The sequence below is a fragment of the Ptychodera flava genome, chromosome 3, assembly GCF_041260155.1.
Source record: "Ptychodera flava strain L36383 chromosome 3, AS_Pfla_20210202, whole genome shotgun sequence".
Lineage (NCBI taxonomy): Eukaryota > Metazoa > Hemichordata > Enteropneusta > Ptychoderidae > Ptychodera > Ptychodera flava.
The window spans coordinates 5,317,700-5,328,218 of record NC_091930.1 but is presented as its reverse complement, the minus strand read 5'-3'; the positions used below and the strand labels follow the sequence as shown (position 1 = coordinate 5,328,218).

The following is a 10,519-nucleotide window of genomic DNA, read 5'->3' as shown; positions in this document are numbered from 1 at the left end:
CACCAGCGTTGTCAATATTCAAGCGGATTAAGAGGTCTTTGAGGTTAACATTACATCGATATGATATAATTGACATATTAGGGATTGCGTCTTTACATCTTGGTGACTTATGGAGTGTCTCATCATTCTTTCTTGTTCTTATGAATTTCAAGTTAGGATGACGAGGATTATATGTCGTCTCTAGTGGGATATGCGACAGTTTGCCTGCTCGTGTTTTTTACTGAAGAAGAGCCGGCCTGGGGATTGATTTTGCTGTTTTTTATTTGATCTTTGACAAGGCTGTGAAGGTAATCCCGTTCAATCAGCAATTGCTGTAGAGTGTTAAGGTGTGTATCACGCCATTCTGGCTCCGAACAAATGCGAAAAATGCGTATTGCCAAGCCGTACGGGTACCTAGTTTCATATGTCTGGGGTGTGAGGACTGCAAATGTAAATATTGACGGGTATCACTTGCTTTATCGTACAAGTCTGTCATGATTTTGCCGTTGTCATCGGCGTGGACTCTAACATCTAAGAATGGAATTGAAGTTTGAGAGTACCCCATGGTGAATGTTATTGTTTTGTTGAATCAATTGATGTAATTAAATAATTCCATGATGAAATTCAGGTTTGACGTAAACAAACTGTAAATGTCATCAATAAATCTATGCCAAAACCAGGGTGACACTGTATTGGATGCCCCCTTAAGTAATCGGCTCTCCAGGTCACCAATGAAAATGATTGCATAACTGGGGGCCATTTTCTGGCCCATGGCTGTGCCGTGAATCTGCAAATAATGTTGATTGTTGAACACAAAGTTGTTGTAATGTAGAACAAGTTTTAAAAAGCGTATTACTGTGGAAGTTGGTGGAGTTTGTTTTTCTCTCTGATCTAGTGCTCTTTGACATGCCGTAATGACTTCCTCGATGGGTATGTTTGGATACAGTGATACAACATCGAAAGTAACCATGGTACTACGGGAGGGATTTGTTCCAAATTCTGAAGTAACTGTAAAAAGTGGGTAGTATCTTTCACATATGATGGTAATTTGGCAGCTTATGGTTGCAATTGGTAGTCGATGTACTCAGAAATACCTTGTGTAGGGTTGCAACATTTACAAATATACTTTCAATACATCACAGTCCCAAAGCTAAGAGTGGCTAATAACAGAATAGATGGTAGCAAGCCAACAGCTAGCTAAGACTAAGAGTGGCTAATAACAGAATAGATGGTAGCAAGCCAACAGCTAGCTAAGGTTTAGAGTGGCTAATAACGGAATAGATGGTAGCAAGCCAACAGTTAGCTAAGGCTAAGAGTGGCTAATAATAGAAGTGGCTAATAGCTTGAACAGGTGAGTTGCAAAGATGTTCAGAGCCACTGAAAAAAAATGCAGAATAGCTGCTATCTCAAAAAATTGGTTATTTTGGCAAACCAGCAATCCTTCACTTTATGAACTGTTGACTATCAACTACTAGTGTATTGAAACAACAAAGATATGTTCCAGTAGGATATTGACAGTGAACTTTGTAAGTTGCTGTTTTTCTGTAATGTAAAGTTACACATATCTGTTGTTTGGTATCATTTGCCTATTGCTTTGAGGTGTATCAACATATTGTGGCAAAATGGGGCGATTTCTGGACATATGAATCCTTGTGTTGCCTCCCCATATTGCTGTCCAAGAGTGTGGAAGGTAGTTGTGTTCTTTGACACTCATTGCCAATCTATACAACAAAACACAATATATACTGTACTTTTTAGCTCATATTTGGTTTTGTATATAAATACCAAAAAGAGCTTATATGATGAGTCGGTGGCGTCTGTATGTCTGTATGTATGTGGGTATGTATGTGCGGATGTATGTCCGTCACACACAAAGGCTCCCATACCGCCAAAGCTACTATCTCAGTATTTGGTGTACAGGTAGATGCAGGGGTTGAGATGTGAATTTGTTCAAATGAACACGTCAGTGTCAAAAATGTGCAAATTAAGTAAGAAAAAGGGAAATTCTGCAAATGTGCAGGAGTAATGGCATGCCAGTGACTTGAAACAGGCAAACTCTACTGACCTTTAGTCATTTCCTGTCATTGTTTATGAACTGTTACATATTAACAGACCTGCTCAAACCATAGACAGTAGAGGGGGGGGGAGACCGTCTATGCTCAAACTAAGAGGGGCTAGCTGCCTTTCTGCTATGCATGTTGCTAAAGTTGACCTCCAGTACCTAAAGTTTCAGACCTTAATTACTTTTGTCATTCTTGTTTTTCTGGTTTAAATATTTCTTGTTATTTTTCTGGTTGTACTGTACAGAAATCATTGTCATAATATCAACATAGAATTTTCCTGCACTGAATAGATAGAAATAACATTTATTGTTGATCTTTGGTACCCATACTGGTATATACCAATTCTGATTTAATTGTAGCGACACCCTATAATTGCGGTATTTTTGTCAATTCCTGTATAATCCTAATGGAAACATTCTCAGCACAATTAAAGATGACTGTATTGAAGATATACTGTGTTCAAAACAAGAAAAACAAGATATTGCTGAAAACTAATTTTCTTTTTCAGTGAAGGGTAGAAGAGTGCCAAAACCCTGTAAACCAAAGAAAATACCCAAATTTGATGGCAAGATCATTGTCAGTGCAGCTTGTAACAACGGTAGTAGCGCTTTTGTAAGCAAACAGGGAAAGTTGCATTAACTTGCATGGTACCTGAAACCCGAGCCCTTACCTGACCAACTCGGGTGACAAACAGAAGACTTTTAATCCCCAAGGTGTGAATGTTCCATTGTTATCTTTATCTAATCCAGCTGGTGGCCATTGCAGTGCCATTGTAGGGAAAGGTAGGTCTGTGAAATTGATCCTCTGATAACTAAGTAGGGAAGTAGGGTATTCCTCAGTTAATGGAGCCAACGCTGCCATACGTCGGGGAAACAAAAACATTTTTCCGACTTCGTTTCAATAACCACCTCTCCTCAGTGCGTCACAAAAAAGATCCCCCGGTCGCCATACATTTTCATTCTGGTCAACACAGTATCGGTGATATCTAAGTAATTGGCATCATACAAGCCAATAAATAGGATGACAAACCACGCTAACATTCAGCTGGCCTGAATATTCGCCCAAAATTTACATAGCCTTCAATGGCTTCCCCACATATCAGCTTTTTAGTATTTTAAGGGACCCCCTTGGACTTCAGCGCGCCAATATCCAGTTCTCGGCATCGGTTCAGACAGTTTCAGTTTTGACCACACCCACAGCCTCAAGGTTAGTCTCTCTCCTGTCATTTATACACATGTACAGATTTTCAGATACTTGTTACTCCATATTGCTCGTTTTTCTTTACAATTCAACCATTGTAATTTTTATGTTCGTACTTTTCATTGCAGAAAACACCTGAAGAAGCTCTAAATTTAGAGCAAAACATTGTGTTTGAGGTACAGTAAATTCGTTTGTAACCTAACAACCAGGTTTGGTGTGTGTCAACCCAAGTTTTCTTCTATCTTCACCCCACTCAACGCTCCACTGGGAATCACCTGAATTTCTACAGTTTCTTATATATATATATATATATATATATATTATATTATATATATTATATATATTATATATATATATATATATATTATATATATATATATATATATATTACACACAAAAGTGCCCTCCCGGTTATCACCATAATGGCTTTATGGTAACCTCTGAACTTGGGCACAGTATATATATATATATATATATATATATATATATATATTATATATATATATATATATATATATATATATATATCAAAAATACTTCAAGTACAGAGTTTTGATGTATGTTACTAAAGTTTCATGGATCATGCAACCTTCAAACAGAAGAAGTGAAAGGGCCCTTAGCTCTACATTTCCATGTATATGTTCGGGACGTACCATACTATTTGTAGGTGGTGATGGACATAAGCCAACTTTAATTAAACATACCTGACGCAATAACCAAACGCATCTCAACAAAATCCAATGATAAGGGCATTCTTGTTAAATACAAGGAACACTACAACACAGCGTTAGAGTCAGGCGGGTATACAGTAGTGATATGTCAAGACCAAACATTCAGCGAGGAGAACCAATAACAGAAAACGTAACATCACTTGGTCCAACCCCTCACTCACATCGGCTGTGTCTTAAAGGTGTTATGGGCGAGTCCAACCCCTTCACCAGACTTTGTTCACGTCGGTGAATTAAAACAAATTAAAATCATTCATAGTAGTAGTTTTTCTTGTGTCTCTCCTATTCATACGAACCTATTTTGAATTTGGCAGCCCAGGACAGGTTTTCCTAGCGGTTGAACGCTTTACGTTTGAGTCTGCGCGATAGTGATGTTAGTTTCTGCCGGGAGAATCTTCCTTTACAGCGTTCACCCCACTCATTGCGTTCACCCCACTCACGTGTTTCATACGAAAACATAACACAAATCATCGCTTTCATCCCACTGAAACTATCACAGCATCCACAAATCACAGACTTAAACCAAGTATACCCCTCACTTACATTGGCCACATCTTAAAGGTGTAAGTTTTTGAAAGTTTTTGCCGATATCTGTTTTCACGTTCTTGTTGAAAAGGGTTGAACCGCGTGATGTGACGGTTCATGTTATTATTTCTCCTCACTTATTCGTTTGTCTTGACATATTCAATTTGTACAACACGGAGAACGCTTACATCGGACTCCTTGATATCATCTTCAAGACGCGCTGAGCAAGGACCAAGTCTTCAACATTTCCTAGTATATTGTTGGCAAAGCATCGAGCTACTCTAATATAAGCAAACGATGGAATCTTCGTATATCAGAAAAGCTGAAAATGCCCTGAGTTGGTTTCAAAATGTCCCATAAAAAACACAAAATAACAAATATTATTCATCAAATGCTAACACCACCAACAAATAGAATGGTACGTCCGCAACATGTACATGAGAGTGTAGGGCTAGGAATCATTTCACCTCTGTCTCAAGATTGCAGGATGCATGAATCTTAAGTAACATATATTATTACTTTGTACTTGAAGTACTTTGTGTTATTATTTATAACGCTCTGTTTTTAACATCGAACAGTCTAATTTGCCAAGATGACGTCTGTATACTTCGAATTATATATATATATATATATATATATATATATATATATATATATATATATTATATATATATATATATATATATATATATATATATATATATATATATATATATGAGTTACAGAGAGGTAATTTCAGTGACACAATGAAACTGTAGTTGACCCAATACGTACCTTGCAACCTTCAGACTGCCATAGGTGTGTTGTCGTGTTCCAGTACCGACACACTGTCACTTCAATGGTTAGTGTTCCGTTGTGAGACAACCCTACGTCTCCGTTTGTGTTAGGAAAGGCTACATGTTCATCGATGTTCATCCCATTACTCTCATGTTGATACATGCCTATACATGCCACAAAGAATTCTATTTTTAATGTATCTGAGGCTGTATAAAAGTGCTGAACTAAGCTAACGTATACGCTCTTTACTGTCATGTTGTTGAAACTGTTTGCTTGACTTGGCAAAAACAGAATATGATGACATGAAAATAAAGTTTTATCAGTAAATAATGATGTACATGTCATCGTTATTGTTGTCACTTTGCCCATATTGAGGTTTGAGTTCAACATTGTTCTACATGTTTTTGGGCCAATGATTTGTCATGCGTTTCAAAACAGTGATACCTTTTAGACGGCATGCATGGGAAAACACGATCGGACTTAAGAACATTTTATAATTCTGATCAACGTGTTCCAATTTTTATATCAACTTATCGATGTTACTTTTACAGCGTAAACCAAATAATGCGTATGCATGACCATGATAACAGCAGATAACAAAAGGGGCGAGGATTTTACTTGTTCACGGGCCAGAAGGCAAGTCATTTTTTCGTCAAATGTTAGACTTTATGAACGCGGTACCCGCAAAAAATCGATATTTTTTTTGCTCTGTCCACAGATTAGTAAAATGATGTATACCCTGCAAGGGCATGAAGTTAGAACCAACACTCAGTAAAACAATATTACCTGTCATTTATAGCAGAGAACCAACACTCAGTAAAAAATATTACCTGTCATTTCTAGCAGTATGCTATAGGCACCAACTTTGATTAAATCGATAAACACGTCATTGGTAAGACTGGTGTCTATTGCAATTTTTTCATCATAAAATGTTGCATTTGGCGTCATATCGAGACCAAGGAAGAGATGATAGACCACTGAGGGCGCATCAGGCTTGACGGTCAATATTACACTGCTGTTCGGTACGGAAATATTAACGAAACGACGATGTCTGTGGTGGGTGATATCTGGTATTGCACCTCAGTTATTGACTCAGGGTCAGAAGAACCCCTCTTTGAAATCCCGTACGTGTACGTCCTGTTGCTTTGCACCGGTGTCATCTCACTGTCCACGAGATCGAAATCAATCACCAGCGAATCGCCAAACATCTCGTCACCTTGATGAGTGTAAGGATTATGCTTGAAAACGGTGAACTGAAGACGGAAAACAGAAAAGTAGATCACAATTACATAACCGTTACCGCGCATTCAGCATTGTCAAGCTGGTTCACCTATTTGAAAAACGGCAAGCAGTAGACACCCTACATAAGGGCTCCTACTATGTGAAGTTATAGCATATTGGTGCTATCGGTACAAAAACGTACAGTGATTTTCTGAATACAGAGCAATTAACCCACAAATAGATAAGAAAAGTCATTCCAACAGGGACTAGTGAGTGGCCAATTAAAATAGAAATACATAACAATGCATCCATTAAATCTAGCTAGTCTTGTGTGCGAGATTTTTTCTTTCTTGTTCACTTCCGTCGCACTATACATCCTCGCTCGGTGAGCCATGACAGTATATAATCTATGTTAATTATGTATATGCAGTATGCAGTGCGCCCTCGTTACATTTTGGCAAGCTATACAATGGCCAGTAAGATGGCAACAGTATGGAGGTCAACGCTGCAATTCTGCACCAAACGTTTACCGGGCGTAGGTGCACTGCATACTGTACACATGAACAGTCAAGACCCACAGTGAGAGGAAACATGTAAGGCGAGAGAAAAGAACAAACGGCACAAGGCTCGCGCACAAAACTAGGGTTAATAGCATCAGGATATATTATCTGGTCATTAGCCATTTACAAGCCCCTGTGGTTCGAAGTGAATTTGCAGTACAGTATGATGTTGACAAAGGAACTTACTATACTAAACACCATCGCTTGTTTTTCATACTGCCTTTCGCTGCAGTCGTCTACGATTGAAAACCCGGCAACACCTTTGTCTTCGAACGATTTCCCACAAAGCGAGGAGACATTATTTCTTGAAAGATCCACTTTAAACTCATCAGTATTGTACGTCAGACTGCCAGTCGATGGTGGTATTAGAGACATGGCTGTCACGAGAACACTGTCAATGACTTCAATAACGCCTTTCGTCACTCTATCCACCTGGGAAGAATGTTCAAATCATCAAATGTCAGTTTGTCACATGCCGTGCAATTACGACGCGTGAAAGACATTTAGTGAACCTAAAGTAATTTCAGGGGTGAGCGGATGAATTTGGAGACGTTTCATCAGGTCAACTTTTATCTCTCCCCTAGAGGCGTGTTTGAAACAAATTACCCTGACTCTGATTCTCCCACCCATTAGGCCGGCCAAACCCCCTATAACTATTTACAGATGTTACGCGAACTCGATATATAATTGTCTAAATTGTGGTGTTGCCAACACTGTCAGTTGTAATTATCAGCTGAGCAGTAATTCTTGTCTATCGCACAGAAAACGATTCTGCCAAAGTTGAAACATTGTCTTACAAGTGGTAAAATGTAGTCTAAAACATATACGCCTGATGAAAGCAAGTGACATGACTTGGACAGTGCGTGGACATATGTGGTGGTGTTGTTTGAGTTCATCTGTCCTCCCACTGGACAATGTTTCAACTTTTGCAGAGTCGATTCCTTTATTATAGACTCATATTACCGCCTAGCTGATAGTTGCACCTGACAGTGTTGGCAACACCTCGATTCAGACAATAGGTCTTGTTTTTCTGATGCCAACGTATCGACCAAATCCACTTTAAGACTCCCTCCGTCAAATTATATGAAACCTTCAGTCTTAATAGACTTTGTGTGGACTACAGTAAATTACCTCTATAAAAAACAACAGCTGGGAGCCGGTAGCTGCGAAGGTTAGAACAGTGTGCGCCATGGAATGGAGGACTTAAACTTTCCTAAATGCAAGGTTCAACCATTCTCTTAACAGGAATACAAATTACGGGTCAAGTTACGAAGTTAGGTGCTAGAGAAATAAGTCCATTTACCGTTTCAAAATTAGAAATTGGCATAATCGAAATTCGACAAACTACGATAGTAAAAATCTTTCTCAAGCCAAGAGCTTTGAAAATGAGTCCCCAACAAGTTGTACATAAGCAAAGAGTTGTGAAACATTTAGACTCCGAGTATCTGTCCCCGAGGCACCCTCTACCTTAAGGTTTTTGCTTACCTCTCCCTTGTCCATTGGCAACGTAGTCAAAGACGTGGCCATCAAACTCGACGAACTTGTCAGCATATCTGAGGAGGAAAGAGAACCTTTTTACTAATGCTTTGTAGTTTTCTAAAGCAGAAGAGTGTATTTTTATAGTCATGAAATTGGCATTTGAGTACGTTTTATATGAAGGTTTGTTGAACAAATACATTGGCAATTAAAATTTCGACAGATTTCTAATAGATTTTTAAGTTGTATGGACGATATCAAGGAACTGAACACAAAACGAGAGTTGTAATCCTCACAAAAAGAAGTCATTAGGACAAGAGTGGAAAACACTGGGCGCACAATAAAATGATAGAAATTCACAATATCCTATGGAGTATACAATACAGGTATGGAAGGGTCCCCTTGGCAAACCAAAATGTTTGCATAAGGAATGTTCCTCCCAGTGTACTTCAGGTATTTCGATATATCTACCTTCAACAATTGAACTCAAAGTTGCAGGGTTGCTTGAGTTTACTATGCCAGGAAGATCATGTGCAACGTAGGCCAATGATGCCACAGCCTCCTCCTGCAAACAAGAAAGAACCGTGTCAAGTTTTGCAGGCTTCACGCATATAGTAAGCAAAATCAGGCGTGGGTAAGGTCGACAAGTGTAGACAACTGCCCTGTGTGTAGAGTGTGCTGGGCAAAGGCATGGCGGGATTAAAAGAGAGCAAAACCGTACCTGAGTTTCTTCTGATAGCATTATGGGGTTTTCATCATCTGTACTTGTGGCTAGTTTCATAATATGTGTAGTCTGCTCGAGCACCGCAGCAGGCTGGTTTTCTAGGTGCCCCGATGACGTCAGTTGCCATATGGTGTCGATGAGCGCTGTTTGAAGCTAAGATTAATTGAAATGAATTTAGTCGGAGAGAGAGAGGTTGAAGGAAAAAGAGACAGACAGAGACAAACGGAATTAGAGCCAGATACAGCAAGACAAGTACAGACAGGTATAGACAGAAAAGCAGTGTCAAGACAGTGAGAACTAGTTGAAGACAGACAGAGGCTGGGGCAGAGCGAAAGATGAATAATGCAACCGAACTTAGCGAACACATAGTGTGATAGATAGGTAGAGATTGATGGAGAGAGTGAAAATGGGTACAGAAGTAGAGAGACAGGTCTAGAGAGAGAAGGGCTGTAGCCTCTCATCGTTTTGTTAGTTACCAAGTACAATCATGTTTATTTCACGGATACACCAGTGCTACTGTGCTTCTTTAATACCCCACAAAACTGCTGTAAACCTTACCTTCACTGTATTATTTTCTCGGTCTTGGACGTCAAGACTTGTTGAAGTTTCCTAGTCAGAAACAAACATATTACGTGGTAGCTTTGTTGGAACAACATGACAAAACTTACACACATACGACCTTAACATATGGCGTCAATCGGTTGGACGTTGCCATTTTGAGGCGACTACTCCAACCCCTACCCCCCGCAATACGCGCCCTCTGGCGGACGGGAGTCCGAATTAGGATTGCCGCGCCATCTCGTAATTCCACACCAATGTGGAGCCTGCATCGTCGTAATACCAAAACAATGAAAGAAAACAAGGGTACAACAATAGCAGTATTTTTGAACTGTCATCGACAACCCTGATCTGACAGGCTTCTTTGGAAAAGAAAAAAAAATATGGAAACTTTACGTTTGCCACTAGAAGTCCCGTAATCGTAGTCAGGTAATTTATAGCAAGCGCTGTATCGTTTTCCTTAACAAAGGTTGAGAACGTTCCATCTTCATTGCTGAAGTCTTCCAATATCGTGACAAATGACGCTGAATCGTTTAAAGGGAGAACCTATAGATACAGAAAGAGCACAAATAACGTGACAATATGACTTTTCTTCTTTAAGTGAAGTGTCAAGGCAAAGCCAAGGAATAAACATGATTTTGCAAATATTAGAGACGTTTTATGACTTGACTTTTGTTCATAATGTCTGTGACTGCTACAGATGTCAGT

The 10,519-nt window shown here is 39.2% G+C and overlaps 1 protein-coding gene across 1 annotated transcript; it reads right to left on the bottom strand.

The window, feature by feature from the left end:
• Nucleotides 1–6,279: 6,279 nt before the first annotated feature.
• Nucleotides 6,280–9,937, bottom strand: LOC139130303 (uncharacterized). Its single transcript, XM_070696056.1, has 6 exons — nucleotides 9,812–9,937; nucleotides 9,251–9,406; nucleotides 9,001–9,094; nucleotides 8,539–8,606; nucleotides 7,240–7,485; nucleotides 6,280–6,525 (listed from the first exon to the last, which is right to left on the bottom strand). The coding sequence occupies exons 2-6, from the start codon at nucleotides 9,308–9,310 to the stop codon at nucleotides 6,280–6,282; spliced, it is 714 nt and encodes a 237-aa protein (XP_070552157.1). The 5' UTR covers nucleotides 9,311–9,406; nucleotides 9,812–9,937.
• Between the last annotated feature and the right edge of the window lie 582 nt (nucleotides 9,938–10,519).

Coding starts and splice junctions, on each gene's coding strand:
- LOC139130303 (XM_070696056.1), bottom strand. CDS start 9,310: ATGAAACTAGCCACAAGTACAGATGATGAAAACCCCATAATGCTATCA. Junction 9,095..9,250: donor TGCTATCAGAAGAAACTCAG/GTACGGTTTTGC, acceptor TCTTGTTTGCAG/GAGGAGGCTGTGGCATCATT. Junction 8,607..9,000: donor TTTGAGTTCAATTGTTGAAG/GTAGATATATCG, acceptor TTTCCTCCTCAG/ATATGCTGACAAGTTCGTCG.